Here is a 21,089-nt window from a genome sequence, read left to right as displayed (position 1 = left end):
TTTCCCTCTTCCCACTGGTAACCAGTAGTTTGATCTCTATATCTGTTAGTCTGTTTTTGTTTTGTTATATACATTCATTTGCCTTATTTTTTTGATTCCACATATAAGTGGTAACATGGAGTATTTGTCTTTCTCTGTCTGACTTACTTCACTAAGCATAATACTCTCCAAGTTCATCTACATTGTTGCAAATGGCAGAATATCATTCTTTATTATGGCTGAGTCACATTCCATTGTACATATATACCACATCTTCTTTATCCATTCATCTGTTGATGGGCACTTAGGTTGCTTCTATATCTTGACTATTGTGCATAATGCTACTATGAACATTGGGGTTCATATATCTTTTTGAATTAGAGCTTTTATTTCTTCAGATATATACCCAGGAGTGAAATTGCTGGATCATATGGAAGTTCCATTTTTAGTTTTCTGAGGAATATCAATACTGTTTCCCATAGTAGCTGCACCAAATTACAATCCCACCAACAGTGTACTAGGGTGCCCTTTTCTCTAACATTTGTTATCTGTAGACTTTCCGATGATAGCCTTTCTGACAGGTGTGAGGTGATATCTCATTGTGGTTTTGATTTGCATTTCTCCTTTGATTAGCAATGCTGAGCTTCTTTTCATGTGGTTTTTGGCCATCTGTATGTCTTCTTTGGGAAAATGTCTATTCAGGTCTTCTGCCCATTTTTTGTTTTTTGTTTTTTTTGGATGAGCTATGTATATATTTTGGATGTTAACTCCTATGGTCATATCATTGGTTAAGTTTATTTTATTCTTTTTAATCCAATTCTAAATTAAATGTTTCCTTAATTTCTCTTTCTTATAGTTCATTATTAGTGTATAGCTAAGCAACATATTTCTGTATATTAATCTTGTATCCTGCAACCTTGCTGAATTCATTTATTAGCTCTAATAGATTTTTTGGTGGAGACTTTAGTATTTTCCATACATAATATCATGTAATCTGCAAATAGTGACAGTTTTATTTCTTCCCTTCCAATTTGAATGCCATTTATTTCTTTTTCTTGTCTTATTTCTGTAGCTAGGACTTCCAATACTATGTTAAATAGAAGTGATGAGAGGGGGATCCTTGTGTTGTTCCTGATGTTAGAGGGAAAGCTTTCAGCTTTTCACAGTTGAGTATAATGTTAGCTGTGGGTCTGTCATAAATGGTCTTTATTATGTTGAGATATGCTACGCTGTACCCACTTTGATGAGAGTTTTTATCATGAATGGACACTGGATTTTGTCATGTGCTTTTTCTGCATCTTTTGAGATGATCATATGATTTTCATCCTTCCTTTTGTTAATATGGTGTATCACACTGATTGATTTGCAGATACTGAGCCATTCTTGCATCCCTGGAATAAATGTCAGTTGATCATGGTGTATGATCCTTTTTATATACTGCTGAATTTAATTTGCTAATGGTTTTTTGAGAATTTTTTACATCTATATTCATCAGAGATATTGGCTTATATTTTTCTTTTCTTGTAGTGTCATTGTCTGGTTTTGGTATCACAGTAATGATGGCCCTATAGAATGAGTTTGGAGGTGTTCCATTCTCTTCAGTTTCTTAGACTAGCTTGAGGATAGCCCTTATATGTTCCGGAGAATTTCCCTGGGAAGCTGTCCATTCCTGGACTTTTGTTTGCTAGGATTTTTTTAAAAATACAAATTCAATTTCACTACTAGTGATTGGTCTGGTTCAGTTTATTTCTTCCTGATTCAGTTTTGGAAGGTTATATGTTTCTAGAAATTTTTCCATTTCTCCTAGGTTGTCCAATTCACTGGAATAGAACTGTTCATAGTATTCTCCTATGATTTTTTGTATCTCTGTGGCACTGGCTGTTTAAACAGTATTTTTATTAAAAATAATTTCCAAACTAATAGTGAGAAGAGTGACATTTTTACTTTTTTGGAGAGAAATCTTTATAATAGATAACAGGTGGATTCTCCTATCAGCTTATGTATTTGATCTGTTGTGATATGTTGTTTTGGTTGAAGTCTGTGAAGACAAATTGGCCTCAGTGAGAAATGTGACTGGAAAAGGATGTAGCATATTCATATTCTGAGCCTTTGCAGATTCTGGGGATATTCGTCTTTGATATTACACTTAACAAATTAGTTACAATGATATCTGAAACCATACCAATTAACTTTTGTACTCTGTCATATTAAAATCCTTTGTCCTATCTTGCACTTGGAATGAATCCATTACCTAGACATAATTTTATCATATCATAAGATTGGTCATTTGGAAAATATTTCAGATCTTCCAAATGTTGATTTATTGTATGATATAAAATATCACACTAGTCAATATCACCACCTATCTCATCAGAAATGTGTTTAAGTATTGGGAACGTGTTAAGCAGACTGGTGGATACATGGTTTCCAAATTTCCAATCTTCAGTTGAAGACTAGAATTTCTATCATTGGTAGTAAATACTGTAAGTTGTCTTCTTTGAAATGACAGGCTTACTTTATTTTTGAGAAAATTTCTGCCAAATACCAATGTCTTAATAAACAGTTTGTCAGCTGTTCTTTCAAGTAAAATTGCATTCCATGAAAACAGTTGCTAGTTCAGTGCACAACAAACACACAAGTGCATTTCCTCAAGACAACATTGTGCATTAATTCGACTGTGATATACAGAACATTAAAAAGTACACAAGCATGAAAATTTAATAAAATGTATTAGATTTTAAAATTTAGTAAAATTAATAATGTTTACTATATCAAAGACAGCCTTAAGTAATTATATCTTTTTTTTTTTTTAAACTGTGAGTGGGTTGCATTGGCTACAAGCATAGTTTGGTGCCACTGCTTTTAACTATGCTAAGATGCCATCAGTCTTATCTATCATTGCTTCAGCACAATCGATACTAAATGTCAAGACAGTATAAAAAAGACAAATAATGACTTCATATTTATAAAAATAGTTTTCACGCACTGACCCCTTGGAAGTGTATTGGGGACTTCCAGATGTCCGTGGACCATACCATCCACCGGTATGCGTGTACATATGCATGTGTGTGGAAATACAAAGATAAATTGATACATGAATTTATATTCTATATTCTAGAATAGCCAAGATATACTTGAAAAAAAAAAAGTAGAGGGCTTCCCTGGTGGCGCAGTGGTTGAGAGTCCACCTGCCGATGCAGGGGACACGGGTTCGTGCCCCGGTCTGGGAAGATCCCACATGCCACGGAGCGGCTGGGCCTGCGAGCCGTGGCTGCTGAGCCTACGCATCTGGAGCCTGTGCTCTGCAACGGGAGAGGCCACAACAGTGAGAGGCCCGCGTACCGCAAAAAAAAAAAAAAAAAAAAAAAAAAGTAGAGACATTAATCTGCTACATTTCAAAACTTACTAAACAGCTCCAGTTTTTAATATAGTACGATAGTAGCATAAAGACATATATAAATAAATAAATAAATACACACACACACACACACACACACACACACACACACGTGGAAGAAAATAGAGAATCCAGGAAAAATATGAGTTTTTTAAAAGGCATCATCGGGACTTCCCTGGTGGTGTAAATGGTTAAGAATCCGCTTGCCAATTTAGGGGACACGGGTTCGAGCCCTGGTCCAGGAAGATCCCACATGCCGCTGAGCAACTAAGCCCGTGCGCCACAACTACTAAGCCTGTGCTCTAGAGCCCATGAACCACAACTACTGAGCCCACGTGCCACAACTACTGAAGCCCACACGCCCTAGAGCCCATGCTCTGCAACAGGAGAGGCCACTGCAATGAGAAGCCCACGCATCACAGCGAAGAGTAGCACCCGCTCGCCTCAACTAGAGAAAGCTGACGCAGCAACGAAGACCCAACACAGCCAAAAATAAATTAAAAAAAAAAGAAAAGGCGGGCTTCCCTGGTGGCGCAGTGGCTGAGAGTCCACCTGCCGATGCAGGGGACGTGGGTTTGTGCCCCGGTCCGGGAGGATCCCACATGGCCCGTGAGCCATGGCCGCTAAGCCTGCGCATCCGGAGCCTGTGCTCCGCAACGGGAGAGGCCACGACAGTGAGAGGCCCGCGTACCGCCAAAAAAAAAAGAAAAAAAGAAAAAAGAAAAGGCATCATCGAAAGGCATATATTTTCAATGAACAGTGTAGGAACAACGAGACATTTGTACGGAAGAAACTGAACCTTGATCCTTGCCTCATATCATAATAAAAAATAATTTGAAAAGGATAATAGACCTAAATGCAAAGGCCAAAACCATACAATTACTAGAGAAAAGCATCAGAAAACATAAAAGGAAAAACAATGGAAAGTCTGGGTTTCTGCTTTGTCAAAAAACACCAATAAGAAAGTGAAAAGGCAATGAACTGAAAGAACATATTGGCAAAATATCCAATGAAAGACCTTACCCAGAATAGTTAAAGAACCCTTGAAATTCAATAAAGACAGTAGACCCAACAAAAACTGGTGAAAGACTTCACAAATACATTGCAAAAGAAGATATCCAAATCGCCAGTAAGTATATTCAAGGTGCACAACATCAGTATTCATCAGATAAAAGCAAATTAAAACCACAGTTTACATTCACTAGAACTACTCCTACATTGCTGTTCAGAATGAAAAAATGGTATAGTTATTTAGGGATACTTTCTTGGCAGATCCTAATAAAGCTAAACACATGCCTACCTTGTGAGCCAGCACTTCCAATCCTAGGTATAGGCCCCAAAGATATGAATGTATATGTCCCCACCCCCGCCGCAAAAAAAGAGACTTACACAGAAAAGTTTATAGAAGCTTTATTAATAATATGCCAAAAGCTAAAAACAACGGGGTAATGGATATATAAACTGTGTTACATTCAAACCACACTGCAATGTAGAAAAAAATGAACTAGTGACACATGTAATACCTGGATGAATCTCGAAAACATTAAGTTGAGTAAAAGAAGCCAGACACAAAAGAGTACGTACAGAATGATTCCATTTACACGAAGTTCAATATAGACAAAGCTAACTTATGATGATAAAAGTCATAGTCTAGGCCAAAGGTAGTCTTGATTGGAAGAGAAATAAAGGAACTTTCTGGCTTGATGGAAATATTCTAACTTGATCTGCCTGGTGATTACACGGGCATAAAAATTGATCAAGCTGTATGATTAAGATATGTATTTTTGCTATATGTAAACTGTACCCTAATTTTAAAAAATTCTTCAAAGGTGATCTGAAGTACGGATGTATCAATTTTTCAAGCTAGAAGGGACTTTGCAAATAACCTACTTCAATACTTTTCTTCATTTTATAGAAGCAAGCCTTGGGTTTTGAAGCAAATTCTTAAAGAGGTAGTTCCAAGCAGAGCTGAGACTAGAACCAAAGATTCATAAGTGACTAGCCACTATTCCTTCCACTGCACCAAGCTTTGAAAATAAAACTGTTCCCGGGAACAATTATTTCCACTTTGATTATTTGCTTTAGTTTTTCTCTGACAGTTTTCAACAATATCCAGGGGAATATCAAGAGCTCTGGTTCCGACTAGTTGTCCGGGTGAGGTCCCAGGCTGCTTTTTAATTGCTCACTGGGCTTTCAAATTCAATGGAGAGAGGCTCTTTTGTTTGTTTCTAAGTTTATAGATGGCACCTATAAGCATAAGCCTCAGGCTCTTGGACACAATTTAAAATAGTGTGGCACTAACAGTTTGACACTAATGTCACTAAGACTGATGGAATTCCCGGTTCAGACTTAAACAAATTCTAATACTGCCCCCAATATTGTCCCTCTGCCACCACAGTCTCAGGCAACAGACTACATAAACAGTCCAGCCTTGTATTAAAGATGTAGTAATAAAGGTACAAAAAAGAAATGTTGGGTTTTTTGGCCCAAAAGTCCCATGTAAATATGTGGTAACCTGGTATATCAACAGTAGGGAGAATTCCATCAATTCCTTCTCAAAATGCTTAGGAAAGACTTAAAGTCTTGTCAAGGACTTGGTGCTTGCAACAGAGAAAGCAAAGGCGAGGTTTCAGTTGACACAAAGATTTATTCAAAGAAGTAATGTGTCATCAGAAAAAACTTTCCTGGCAGCTTCTTCTACTTCTGTTTACAGTTTCTTCATTTTCAAGTGGGGCAATGATTTTTTCCTTAATTGTGCTGAGCTAAAATTTTCCACATTGTTAACTTGAATTTCATCTTCTAACATCCTATAAATATTAGAAAGAAGAATGAGAGGAATATTTAAATCAGAAGGAGAGAGATGTGACTGAGCACTTTTCTGATGAGAAATCTAGGTCTTTTCCCTTTATTCTTAATCTCTAAAATTTATTTTTGATTCTCTACAGGCAGTAGGTGTTCATTAGATTAGAGCTGAAATAATGCACAGACTTCCTCATTTCTAATTAAAAAGCCAATCTTAATATCTTAGTTTGAATATTTACTGTTTAAAGTATAAAGAGTGTCAAAGTAAAAGTACTGACCTCTTTCTTCCCCTCTGAGGGACTCTGTTCACAGGTCAGGACTAAGCCTTCTTTTAATTTCACCCTCATCCATAATCCTCTTACTGATCCCACATAGGCTTTGAATACCCAAGGTACAAGTATGCCTGGAGTTTTCGTCACCTTATAATCACAAAGAATATCTGGAACACTATTAAATGAAAACCATATTGTTTATTCAAAGAAATATCTCAACATTTCAAAAGAACTTTATGTCCTTTATATCTGGGAATTATTTTAGGAAATAATTTGAACACATTCCTGCCAAAAGAGGTGAAACAAATTTTTACATAGGGAAACTTAAATTCTTTTTACAGATGCAGAGAAGAATGGATAGGTAGGAAACATGACTTGTTGAAGGTTTCAGCAAAAGTTCAAGACCATGATTATAACATCATAGCTTCTGTCACTCAGTTCTAGTTTTAAAATCATGGAGCTGGATTAATCTCCCAAATATATAAGCAGCTCATGCAGCTCAATATCAAAAAAACCAAACAACCCAATACAAAAATGGTCAAAAGACCTAAATAGACATTTCTCCAAAGAAGATATAGATTGCCAACAAATACATGAAAGGATGCTCAACATCACTAATCATTAGAGAAATTCAAATCAAAACTACAATGAGGGGCTTCCCTGGTGGCGCAGTGGTTGAGAGTCCACCTGCCGATGCAGGGGACACGGGTTCGTGCCCCGGTCCGGGAAGATCCCACATGCCGCAGAGCGGTTGGGCCCGTGAGCCATGGCCGCTGAGCCTGCGCGTCCGGAGCCTGTGCTCCGCAACGGGAGAGGCCACAACAGTGAGAGGCCCGCGTACCACAAAAAAAAAAACCAAACAAACAAACTACAATGAGGTATCACCTCACGCTGGTCAGAATGGCCATCAGCAAAAAGTCTACAAACAATAAATGCTGGAGAGGGTGTGGAGACAAGGGAACCCTCTTGCACTGTTGGTGGGAATGCAAATTGGTACAGCCACTATGGAGAACAGTATGGAGGTTCCTTAAAAAACTAAAAATAGAACTACCATACGACCCAGCAATCCCACTACTGGGCATACACCCAGAGAAAACCATAATTCAAACAGAGTCAGGTACCACAATGTTCACTGCAGCACTATTTACAATGGCCAGGACATGGAAGCAACCTAAGTGTCCATCGACAGATGAATGGATAAAGAAGATGTGGCACATATATACAATGGAGTATTACTCAGCCATAAAAAGAAATGATATTGAGTTACTTGTAGTGAGGTGGATGGACCTAGAGTCTGTCATACAGACTGAAGTAAGTCAGAAAGAGAAAAACAAATACCGTATGCTAATGCATATATATGGAATCTAAAAAAAAAGGTTCTGAAGAACCTAAGGGCAGAACAGGAATAAAGATGCAGACATAGAGAATGGACTTGAGGACATGGGGAGGGGGAACGGTAAGCAGGGACGAAGTGAGAGAGTGGCATGGACATATATACACTACCAAATGTGAAACAGATAGCTAGTGGGAAGCAGCTGCATAGCACAGGGCAATCAGCTCGGAGCTTTGTGACCACCTAGAGGGGTGGGATAGGGAGGGTGGGAAGGAAACGCAAGAGAGAGGGGATATGGGGATATATGTATACATAGAGCTGATTCATTTTGTTACACAGCAGAAATTAACACACCATTGTAAAGCAGTTATACCCCAATAATGGTGTTAAAAAAAAAAAAAAGTCACGGAGCTAAGTGGCCTCACCATGGTAGACCAAATGGTGTTTCTTATAAATCTCTTGCTTCTTACCACCAGCAGCTCTTGTGCCTCTGATGGCTTTAAGATGCAATAACTAAGTTTGTCTGCCTCAGATTGAAATGGCAACTGTAGATACAGTGAAATACAGTCCTTAGGAATATGCTTCCCCCAGCGCATCAGAAAAATCTCTGTAAGATAAAAGCATGCCTCTATCAGAATGTCCCTCCAGCAGAAATTTGACTCCTCAAATAATATCCTTGTTGCCTACCCAACCATACTCTTCTAGTGAGTATTATTTGTTCTTTTAAGGGTCTGATGCACCAAATGCCAAATACACAAAGTAGGCACAGTTGATCATTATGAAATCAATCAAATCAAACCAGTTTCCATTTTCTTCAAGCAAACATATTATTTTGCTTTCCAGAAGAATTGGTGCTGGAAGCCTGAATTAATTAATTCCTTAGAAATCATTTAGATGACTGCAATTGTACAACAAAAATAACATTTCTCTTGAGTCAAGAACAACAACAAATACCAGGTCTGCAACTCTGTCCCTATTTAGTGGAATGCTTGAAGTAGCACCAATACCTTATGTACCAAAAAGCCTGCTCTAAAGAGCAAGAACTCATTTTACTTATCTGTCACAATTTTCCCTCTCCTACTGTCATCTGCCTCAGGAATGTACATCAGTGCTGCTCTTACCACTTCTAGTAACATTTTCTCTATAAAATGTTTACTTTCATAGAGTTTGACAAAGGTGTCTGCTCTTCATACAAGTCAGGCATAAGTTTGTCTTTAAATCTCAGTTGCTTTGAGTTCTTTCTTGGTAAACACCAATTTCCATAGTAAAACTACAAACGAGGACAAACAAACTTAGGATGAACCAGATCTTTCTAGGCTCTTTGTGTGGATGACTCAGAAGCAATTAGAGTTGTTATTAAGTTATCCAACAAGTACAGCCTGCAAGGCCTGGAACAAGTACTTCAGTCACCAATGTGGGAAACAAGTTTGGACAGGACATTGACAGTATTTTTTTTTTCTCTTCAGGTCCTACACTTTTATCAAAAGAAGGACACATGTTATAAAGGACAAAGGGAAGAAATTCTTAGTTACCTAACCAGGAATGTTAGGAAAAAAAGGAATGTACAGAGGGAAAAAAAAAAGTAAGTAATCCATGCATTGCTTTGCCTAGACATACTGTCTAAGATTCGGACACTGATGTCAATCAGTTGGACCGGAAAGATGGAGCAGTTCATTCAAATCCCATTTGTTCTGGGTAGCCCGTGTGTATGGATAAATCCTATAAAGTCCATTTCCAGAATGGTCTTCTCCTCAGTCAAGAAGGGAACCTCATACAATTATCTAAACTCAAAACCTGAGGTAGGACAGTATCTTTTGAAACTCCAAAGATCAGATGAAACATGTCATGGGAAGCAACATCTACATATAAAGCAGTATAGATCTGCTGAGTCTAAAATACACATATATAGAGAGAGAGACAGCAAGAAGCTGGTTCATAGGTATCTAAAGGCATGGAATTTACACTGTGCCTAAATTATCAAAGTTAATAAGTGAAAAACATGTAGTTTAGGTAATATATTTCCATGTGAAGGAGTGAAGCACAAACATATTAGATGATCAAGAAAAAAAAAAATTTGCTAGCAAGAGTGGCACAATGCCCTGCTGATCTCTTTTAGTTTCAGTAGAATAACACTGCAAGATACACATATACCTAAAACAGAACATACAGACCCAAGGTTTAAATAATATTTTCACTTCGAAAATTGTCACGGCCATCAAAAGATGTGATAGTGTCACATTAACTTTTAAATACTATGCCTCTGAAAAGTAATTAGATGAAAAATAATAATACTACCACTGGTTTAGACAGAGCAAGAGCTGCCACTAAAATAAAGGTAACCAGAATAAGGGTTACCTTTCACAATTGAAAGGGATTATAAACACATGCAAGTCTTTTCCCAGAAAGGTGATGTTGTTAAAAGAGAGATTCAAGAATAGTTCAGATAACTTAATTGATGGCGGATGCATGTCAGGCTGTCAAAGGAAGATGTTCAGTGTAACATTTTGAGACAACACTTACTGGAATGCTTAAATGATTGAGCTGCTCCAGGGTGACATTTTTCTCATATTCTTTACACTTTTACTGGTAATGGAGAAAAAAAATATGCCATAGGAACAATTAAAAAGACAATAAGTTTAGTCGTATAAATTGCTTGACGGTAAGACAAAGCAATGAACCCTGATAAGAGGAGATGCCACACTGGTCATATCTCTCTAAGCAAAGGCAATCAAAACTCCAGATTAGCATCTTCATAATATGCAGCTGCCTCCAATGCATGGGTCATAATCAGAGACGCACTTCCTGGTTTAGGAGCAATTATAAAAATATGTTATACTCTTTTTAGTAGAAGAATCTAAAACGGAATTTCCCCATAAACTTCCTTTCATAAAGAACCCAAATCAGAGTTTGAGATTAGCAGATGCAAACTATTATATACAGAATGGATAAACAACAAAGTCCTACTGTATACCACAGGGAACTATATTCAATATCCTGTGATAAACCACAATGGAAAAGAATATGAAAAAGAATGTATATATATGTATAAGTGAATCACTTTGCTGTACAGCAGAAATTAACACAACATTGTAAATCAACTATACTTCAATAAAATAAATTTCAAAAAAAGAACCCAGATCATCTAACCTCTATCTTGTTATCTCTATCTTTTCTCAATAGAAAGTAAGACTGTTAAATAAGTGGTCCTACTAGATAGAAGTAGATGAAGTTTCCCCAACAAAACATCATTCACCCACTTAAAAAACATGTTCAACAAAAGGGATGCAAACCATTTGAGAGGCAGAGGATAATTCATAGAAGTCTAATCCCTCATTTATGGGGTTTCTTTAGCTCAGCTAGAGAACGTAGCACACACATTTCATTGCTCTGGCTGTCATTCTGAAAGGAGCTATAGTTTTCTGGAGTGAAAAGAGGCCGAGAAAAATAATACAGCTTGGTCACCAAGAAGTCCTTCTCTACTCCAAAGATTAGTACTGTCAGGCAGAGGCTCAGAGTTGGAGAACAATATCCTAGAACCTCCTACATGTTTTTCTGATGGAAATCTGAGTAAATCAAAGGCAAAGACTGAATCCCCTGCTCAAACATCAACTTAAAAACTCTTCTTGCAACAGAGTAAATCAAAACTATGGTTGCAATAGTTCACTGAAGTTCCTTTCTGTGGCATGAGAGAACTTTACAAAGAGCTAAAATTGAGATAATGATATGTGATAAATACAAGTCTTAACCCAGAATTGTGCACTGAATATGGCACATTTAATAACACATATGGGAACTGCTTTAGTGACATGTGTTTCACTTGACCAATAGCTAGTTACCTGATGCTAAAACATTAATAATATGGCAGTTTAATAACATAAAAAAACAAAAAACCAATACCCCCAAACCAACAAAGCCTACTACTGAAATCTTGAATAAAATACTTCAGGCTAAAATACATCATTTCCAGGATTCACAATTGTAAACGATAATTTCACATGAGCAGGATCTGTTAGCATTGACAGACTGAAACTATCAAAAAGATTTATTGTTTAAGTCACCTATCTCAATATCTCATTCAGTGCAAGGCTAGGGACCTTAGATATTTCTGTGCTTGTTTCCAGGGGACTACCCTGGTTGCGAAGTTAAAGCAGAGGAACAAGTATGAGTTCTCCAAAGTAAGAGTTTACATTAAGAATGAAAGCACAGCCCTGGAAGTGGATAGCTCAATCAGACACAAGGTACAATCCACTGACAAATAGTTCAGAAAGCCAAGAAAACATACGAAACCCATGAGCTTTCGAACTTCGAAACACATCCAGAGACAGAATCAGAAACAGAAGCTTTGGTCTTTTAAAAGAGACCTTCACAAATCAGGTTTGTGTTTGTTTCCTTTTTCTTTCACATTTTAAGCCTCAATCAAGTCAGCTGTCTCTAGGGATTTTGAAGTTGCTATAGATTAAAATCCTCTCTGACTCAACTGTTTGACTAATGCCGAGGGTTTAATAATTCTACTTGTAAGAGACTTTTTTTGATGAAGCCCTGCCGTATGCTGTCTTCAGATGTGCCACAGATGCACCATATATAAAGCATCACTGTCCTTATTTTCTTTATGACTGCATTTAGAGATGAGAAAATGTATTATTACGAGCAGTTCTATTATTTGGCAGACCTGGCAGAAAACAGTTTTACAATACTAATGTAGCAACTATCACCTATAGAGACAAAGACCTACTTCCAGGTACTGATGACACATATTCATGGCTTGCTTCCAAGGACAGGAAGTTAATCATTGTGATAGATAGAGTTAAGTTAATGAATTTCTAAACTTTATGCTTTCAATAATAAAACCATTTAAGCTATAGCATTTGGACTCTCTACTTCCACAGATCAGGCACTTTGATACTCAACAGGTTGAGTAAATTGAATCCATACATTGTATTTACGTTCTCTGTCAAGGTTGCTTCTCCACATTTGAGAGATCAAAGGCAAAACAGTCATCAACGCTGTAGCCTTCAATACTGTGTTCATGACATTTAATCAAGTGTCAACTCCACCCCATCATTCACCAACCTCAACAATATTTAAATGCATGGCGTCGTTTAGCAGCAAATGTAGACACAGTACTGTTTTAATACACACACACACACACACCCCTCACACGCACATGTGCACACACAACTGCATGTGCACACGCAGCCATCCCTCCCCACCACCCCCGAAAAAAGAAGAGGAAGATGGCAAAAAAATATATACTCGCTACACTGTGCAAGAAAAGAAATTAAAAATGCACAGAAATACCCAGTAAACACTTTGGAGGTAGTTTTCTACCTGAGGCAGCATCAATCACGGTGGAAATTCCCCTTCGATCAGACACTGGACGGGATGACCCTGGCATGCTGACTGGGTCAGAGCGGACTGGCTGGATCCTGCAATGCAATTTAATTTAATTCACATATGTTACTGGCATCAAAACTGTCGCTGGCTACAAGAGATCTTAAATCAGGAATGCTGAAATAGCCCAATCCATTAAAGAACCATTCATTCTAAAACAAGGCAAACAGGGGAGCTGCAGTTCCTTATTCTCATAGAAGGCTAAAGCACAGCATTCTCTACACTCTAGACCTCTTCTTCTCTTTGTATGTTTTCAATAGGTTTTAAGCAAGGGACTGAAAAACTGAAATTAATTTAAAGGGATAAATTAAGCAGCATGGGAGAGGACACAAAACACATTATACTGAAAACTTTGGCATTTGCAAAGGAGATGAAAAGTTTTGAGAATCTTCAAATTCATAAATAGAACCATGCCTTCCTTAAAAGACAGCATTAATAGATACAAATTTTGAGCCACTCCCTTAAAATCCTTAATGAAAGTTACTTTATATATGACAACAAGCATAGGATAACAAAGCTGTGTTGGGATCTGGCTGCCAGGGGGTTAGCTAGGATTACTACTATCTAACTGAGTTACCTCCATAAAATTATCAATTAGCATTGAAGAATCAATTAGAGTCTCAGCAAAATTGCAATTTACTACATACAATTTCAAGTTGCTTGGGAATGGCAAATATGTAAATGCCAAGAGTCTATTTCCAGTTGTATTAGATTAATACTATTCACACAAAAATTTCTGTATGGCTAAAAGATTTGAGAGGCCCAGGCAACTTAAAGGAATAAAGACTTGTTATAACAATATAAGCATGCATTTTTGGCGATTCGTTCATTCAGTAAGTATTTGCTGAATATTAATCACATGTCAGTATTATTCTAGGAACAAGCAGAAACAAAACACGAAATACAAAGTCTGTGTGCAGATATATAGTATAGCACATGGACATTCAGGACTGATGCAAAAGAACTGGAGTGTGAAAATGAATGAAATAGGTAATGAAAGCTCAGAATGAAGAAATGGGGGGGGGAATGTACAGTCCACAGCAGGTCGAGATGATCTTATGGTGCTATAACAGAAATTCACCTGGAGGGGTGGGATAGGGAGGGTGGGAGGGAGGGAGACGCAAGAGGGAAGAGATATGGGAACATATGTATATGTATAACTGATTCACTTTGTTATAAAGCAGAAACTAACACACCACTGTAAAGCAATTATACTCCAATAAAGATGTAAAAAAAAAAAAAAAAAGAAATTGGACCTGTATACAGTCTTAGGATGTGTATATATGCAAAGGGGCAAGAAGTGCCCTTTAAACATAGAACTAGAACAAATGAACCCTTGGAATTGTGACCAAGCATGATAAATGCAGGGCATCTTGAGGAGCATGATTTGGCTTAAGCATCGGGTTTATAGTGGATACTCGCGGAAGATAAGAATCGATAAGTACCATGGGACAGATTATAGAAGCCTGACATACCAATTATGGACTACAGAAAAAGAGTCCTTTTTTTTAAATAATTTTGCTTTTTACATTTAGATCTGTGATCCACTGAGTTAATCTTTGTGAAGAGGTATTTTTTGATGCTTTTTAAATAAATTTATTTATTTATTTTTGGCTGCACTGGGTCTTCGCTGCTGTGCGGGGGCTTTCTCTAGTTGCAGAGAGAGGGGGCTCCTCTTTGTTGCGGTGCATGGGCTTCTCATTGCGGTGGCTTCTCTTGTTGCAGAGCACGGGCTCTAGGTGCACGGGCTTCAGTAGTTGTGGCACACGGGCTCAGTAGTTGTGGCTCACAGGCTCACTAGTTGTGGCTCACGGGCTCTAGAGCGCGGGCTCAGTAGTTGTGGCACATGGGCTTGGTTGCTCTGCAGCATGTGGGAACTGACAGGCGGATTCTTAACCACTGGGCCACCAGGGAAGTCCCAAAAGAGTCCTTATTGAAAGCAGAGCTCGAATGTATATGCATTTGTTGTATGAAAGAAAGAAATGGGGCGGGGCAGGGGGATGAAAAATGATGCATTTGATCTCGTACTGGAAGTTGGAAATGTTGATGATCACTGCTGTAGTGGACAATAATGGTGCCCTAACCAGTATGCCTTCTGCCCCAGGTCATTTTCCCAAGCCAGTCATGGTAATCCCATCATCTCATGGTGAGATTAGTTAGCTCAGGGATGGGCAGGCCGAAGCAAATGAGGGCCAGTGAGAAGAGAGGAAGAATTTATTTGAAGTTTCTAGAAGAGATGTTTTCTGGGTCTTATAAGAAACAAGAAGCTAGCCTGTTAGACATGCCCAGTGCATGCATATCAAAGCTCCTTCCCGATCTAAATAATTTATGTGGCCTAATAATTTTCCTATTATTAATTTACTTTATAGCGTTGGAGTTTCTGAATCATCCAGAGTTGTGGGTGGGGTGTGGACTGGGCTATAGATGAAAGAAGACTGGCCAAGAATTGATGTGTTGAAGCTGGGCAATGGATACACAGGGGTTAATTCTATTATTCTCTTTAACTTTACATATTTTTATATATTCTTGAAATTTTTCCATAATAATAATAAAAAAAAGACGAAAAAAAAAACGTGGGGGTGATGGAAATGTCCTAGAATTAGACTGGGGGATGTAGCACAACATAGTGAATGTAATAAAGCCACTGAATTGTACAGTGAATTTTATGTTATGTGAATTATATATCAATTAAAATAATATGATTAAGGTGTGAAGATCTAATGTATCACACGGTGACTATGGTTAATAAAACTATATTATATAACTGAAGTTTGCTAAAAGAGTAGAAGTTAAATGTTCTCACAAACAGAAAATTCACAACATACATATATAAAATACATCAGTTGATGGATGTATTAATTAACTAGATGAAAAAATAAAATGAAACTGATTTCTTAGGAGCTAATGACCTTTTTAACGAGTTAAATCCCTATTCCAAATAAGGAGCTGGTATGAGGTTAGCCATGCCTAACAGCCATGCCTGTTATAGATATGACAGCCACCAATACACCTGACTGTTGCCATTTCGGTTAGGATACAGGGAGGCAGAATACCATAGCATCAAGTAATTCTTAGCAATATGAGGTATAGGACAAGGTACCAGGTGTAAAGGGTCAGTTGAGCCAAAAAATCTAAACAAGTCTTCACAATTTAAAGGAGAAGGTACGGGGCCGCTTCCCTGGTGGCGCAGTGGTTAAGAATCCGCTTGCCAGTGCAGGGGACACGGGTTCGAGCCCTGGCCTGGGAAGATCCCACATGCCGCGGAGCAACTAAGCCCATGCGCCACAACTACTGAGCCTGCGCTCTAGAGCCCACGAGCCACAACTACTGAGCCTGTGCTCTAGAGCCCACGAGCCACAACTACTGAGCCCACGTGCCACAACTACTGAAGCCCGCGTGCCTAAAGCCCACGTTTGGCAACAAGAGAAGCCACCACAACGAAGAGTAGCTCCCACTCACCACAACTAGAGAAAGCCCGTGCGCAGCAAGGAAGACCCAACACAGCCAAAAATAAATTAATAAAAATAAATTAAATAAAGAAATAAAGAAAGGAGAAGGTAAAGTCAACAGACATACTGCCATTGTGCATAAGCCTAAAGAAATGTAGAACCAGAGGTGAGGAGCTGGGATAAAGTGATAGTGGACAGGAGTGAGGAGAATATAAAGAGTGGGATTTCTAAGTGGATGCTGGGCAGGAAATGGTACTAAACAGGACACATAATTGAAATGATGTGAGGTAAATCTGAATTTTCCACCAAAACTGTGTTCTAATGGGGTAAGGTCATACATAACCAAGGGCCTATATGCTTAAATGTTTAAATATAAACTACAAGTGAAATAAAAAAAAATTATAAACATGGGACTAACATAAAGGTTTCTAATATTTATTTATTATTATTATTTTTTTTGCTGTACGTGGGCCTCTCACTGTTGTGGCCTCTCCCGTTGCGGAGCACAGGCTCCGGATGCGCAGGCTTAGCGGCCATGGCTCACGGGCCCAGCCGCTCCATGGCATGTGGGATCTTCCCAGACCAGGGCACAAACCCGTGCCCCCTGCATTGGCAGGCGGACTCTCAACCACTGCGCCACCAGGGAAGCCCGGTTTCTAATATTTATATGTTCCCAACAAATAGGACAGAAACAATTTAAATACCGGGAGCTCTTTAGTAGAAGAAAAAGAAAAGTCCCTGAGGAAATTTCTGGAAGGATTTCAGGAAAAAAGCTCTGTCTGAAGAAGCAAGTTAGAGAGCTTTTAAATGAAGAACTGTATCTGAAATAAGGGGTAAGAAAGCTAGGGGAGGTCAAAAACAAAGGAACAGGGGACTTCCCTGGCAGTCCAGTGGTTAGGACTTCACCTTCCAGTGCAGGGGGTGCGTGTTTGACTCCTGGTCAGGGAGCTAAGATCCCACATGCCTTGTGGCCAAAAAACCCAAACATAAAACAGAAGCAATATTGTAATAAATTCAATAAAGACTTTAAAAATGGTCCACATCAAAAAAAAAAACAAAACAAAACTTTAAAAACAAAAAAAGAAACAAACAAAAAACCCAAAGGAACAGAGCTGTGTATACAGGAGCTGGGGATGTCCTCCAAAGAAAAGGGACAGGGTCTTATCAGAGTAGCGGGTGACAATCAACAGAAAGAAAAAAGGTGGGGGGAGAATCTTGTGAATACTTTAGTAAAGAGAATAAACATAGTTTTATGGGTCTATTTTATTAACATTTAAGTAACAAAATAACCTATAAAAACATTTGAATATGCACTGAATCACTAAGCTGAGGACTGACTCTACTTGACTTTCTGAAATTGGATCATATTTTATAATTAGTACCTATGAAAAATGGTCTAGCACCCACTGTATTGTCACTACTGCCTCACATCTTAGGGAGAAGTGCCACTTCTAGAAAGCTGAAGAAAATATACTGAACCAAAAAAAGCAAAAATGTATGGAAGAAATAAAACACAAAGAAAACGAAAATAAAAAACTAAAATACTGGGCTTCCCTGGTGGCGCAGTGGTTGAGAGTCCGCCTGCCGATGCAGGGGACACGGGTTCGTGCCCCAGTCTGGGAAGATCCCACATGCCGCGGAGCAGCTGGGCCCGTGAGCCATGGCCGCTGCGCCTGCGCGTCCGGAGCCTGTGCTCCGCAACGAGAGAGGCCACAACAGAGAGGCCCGCGTACCGCAATAAAAAAAAAAAACACACACAAAACTAAAATACTTAGAAAGGTATTACAGGAGACATGTTTCATTATATGAGCTATTCTTAAAGAAGAAATATCTAGGCCTAATCCACCTCTGCAACAGCTTTTGCATTGTTATAAAGATTTGTTATTAATGTTGACAAAGAAGTAGAATAAAAACATATTTCCAACATAGGATTGGGACACATTTTTCCACAATTTTTAAAAAAGAGATGCAAGAAAAAGGTCGGAGGGCTATTTTAGATTCAAATAAAAATACACTGTAGAATTTTTTTTTAAAAGAACACAAGGAAAGGGAGATTATATTGCATTAGACTGAGCCCTTCACTGTCTGTTGTATCCTAATGTGTCCAGTCTTAGTGTAACAAATTAAACTGCTAAGCAAACAGAAGAGCACAAAAGTCAAAAAGTTCTCGATTACATTAAAAAATGCTAATAATAAAAAGCATACTCTGTAAACTACTGTGATTCTTACAAGTGAGGATCGAGAATATATATGGTGAAAATATAGCGAGACAGATAAAGAGATATTAGAAATATGAGAGAGGCATCATAAAATAAGACGGCTTTTAAAAGTACACTGAACATTAGATTTAGGGAAGTACAATCCAGAACACAAATATTTATTGGATGTGATGAGATCTCACATAAGATCCCCAGTGATAATGATGAACCACAAGTTACACTGCATGTATTCTCCAACGTGATACAGCGTCAAAAGGGGAAATGCAAATATTATCTAAGATGTTAACTACAAATGAACATATTAATGTGTTCAAATCACTCTCTAGTTCTTATTTCTTACCTGAGACTGTTGAGATCAAGATCATCTGTATCAAAATCCGAAAGGGGCTGTGGAGTATCACTTGGACCATGAGACTGCAACACAGATGAACTGGATGATATGACTGTGGTTTGGCCTGAGGGATGGATGGTTTTGAACTGGAACTGTGGACCCATCCACAGACGTCTGTGGGGTCCGGTGTGCGTTACAATTTCTACCTGGAACAGATTAGGAATCATGATTGAAATGTATTAGGCTCTCCCTTTGAGAGCCTTTCATGATCCACCCCCCCACCCCAGTCTCAGCTCTGAACACTCATATTCTCCAAGAAGCCCATCTTAACCAAGTGGAAGAGGGACAGGGCATCTACAATCAAAAGGTGATGACAGGGACTTCCCTGGTGGTCCAGTGGTTAAGAATCTGTCTTGCAATGCAGGGGACAATGGTTCAATCCCTGGTCGGGGAACTAAGATCCCACATGCCGCAGGGCAACTAAGCCCGCATGCTGCAACTGGAGAGCCTGTGTGCCGCAACTACAGAGCCCATGTGCTGCAACTAAGACTAGGCGCAGCCAAAAAATAATAATAAATAAATAAATAAATGTTTTTTAAAAAAAAAGGTGATGACAATAGCAACCTATAGAGACATTCACTACATCCCTCTACAGGTTCTCACCAAAATATATCAATACCAGAAACTCATTTTGTGTATGTGTAAATATATGTGTGTATACGTAAACACAAATACACACACACATGCACCCCACATATATAACACAAAAATCACATGAGAATCAAAGAATCAGTTGCCTGCCTCATATACCGAGCACTGGCTCCCTAGGGACTACGTTTTTCACTCATTCTAGACAGTACTTACCACTTTGTGGGCATGCAGTGAATACTACACCTATCAATCCACAGATTAAAAGTAATTCCTTCATTGAGGACCAAGCTCATGACAAATGTGAAGTTGTTCTTGAACTATCCAAGGAAAAGAAAAGGTCTGAAATAATTTAATACCCAAAGCCAGTTTCTTTCCACAATTAAACACTATAATATTTACTTTTCTGCCCTCAAAATCCTCCAAATTTCATTTTTAATGGAAGAGAGGACTATATATTTTCCCTCAAACTAGATTTGTCTTCAAAATACCATTTCTTAATTAGATTGTTTTCTCAACTACCATGAACACTCACATAGGTATTTTAAATGCTGCAAAACAGTAATAACAAAATGCTTTATGAATTTCATGCTCCACGGAGGGGGTACGGAATGTTGCCAATATTAGACAATGCAGAGAGTAAGACACAGGGTAAAACCTAAAAATAAATATGTGATTTTACAAATGAGCAACTTGAATAAGAGACTAAATATGCAAACCTTTGGTAAAACACTATTTCTCAATGTCTTGTAATTGCTACATCCAAGTCTGTATACATACTTTATGGAACTGACTTGCCATGTGCCTTAGTTTTGCCTTGAGTTCTTTTATATTTAATCACATTTCTCTGATTGCAGTGATTAATTCTTAACAAAATGTAACTGAAAAGGTTCATGGAGTGCAGCTCTGTGTTTGTAAGTTCTAAAGGGCAAAAGCATCATGGTCTTGGAACAATATTCACATTCCCACTAATCACAGGGAGAAAACTACTCAGATTTAGGACAGTGATTTCTCATTCAAGGAGTTGTATTCAGCAATGTAAATGAGGCCACAGATAAAGCATTCTGTGTATTTTAAGCTCAAAACCATCAGTGTCACAGAGCCGAGAGGTAAACAGATGCCTGTGCAATTTCACTGAGGCAATGGCCAGATGTTCCTGCTCACTCTCCTGTTGTATGCGGTACAAACATATTGTAGATACTTTCACACTGACAGCACACATTACCCCTTTTTCTAATTGAAAAGTGGAAGTGAAGGACAGTGGTTTC

At 38.3% G+C, this 21,089-nt stretch overlaps 1 protein-coding gene across 3 annotated transcripts in view; it reads right to left on the bottom strand.

The window, feature by feature from the left end:
• Positions 1–21,089, bottom strand: part of BCAS3 (BCAS3 microtubule associated cell migration factor) — a 592,536-nt gene that overhangs the window by 280,670 nt on the left and 290,777 nt on the right. For all 3 annotated transcript variants that reach the window (XM_007464906.1, XM_007464904.1, XM_007464905.1), the window contains 2 exons: positions 19,183–19,379; positions 13,112–13,209 (listed from right to left, as the gene is read on the bottom strand). In XM_007464906.1, the coding sequence (XP_007464968.1) occupies positions 13,112–13,209; positions 19,183–19,379 (295 nt within the window). The remainder of the gene's footprint in view (positions 1–13,111; positions 13,210–19,182; positions 19,380–21,089) is intronic.

The sequence above is a fragment of the Lipotes vexillifer genome, unplaced genomic scaffold (genome assembly GCF_000442215.2).
Source record: "Lipotes vexillifer unplaced genomic scaffold, Lipotes_vexillifer_v1.1 scaffold788, whole genome shotgun sequence".
Classification (NCBI taxonomy): domain Eukaryota; kingdom Metazoa; phylum Chordata; class Mammalia; order Artiodactyla; family Lipotidae; genus Lipotes; species Lipotes vexillifer.
The sequence above is the reverse complement of the archived record's forward strand: the minus strand, read 5'-3'. Positions and strand labels throughout refer to the sequence as shown.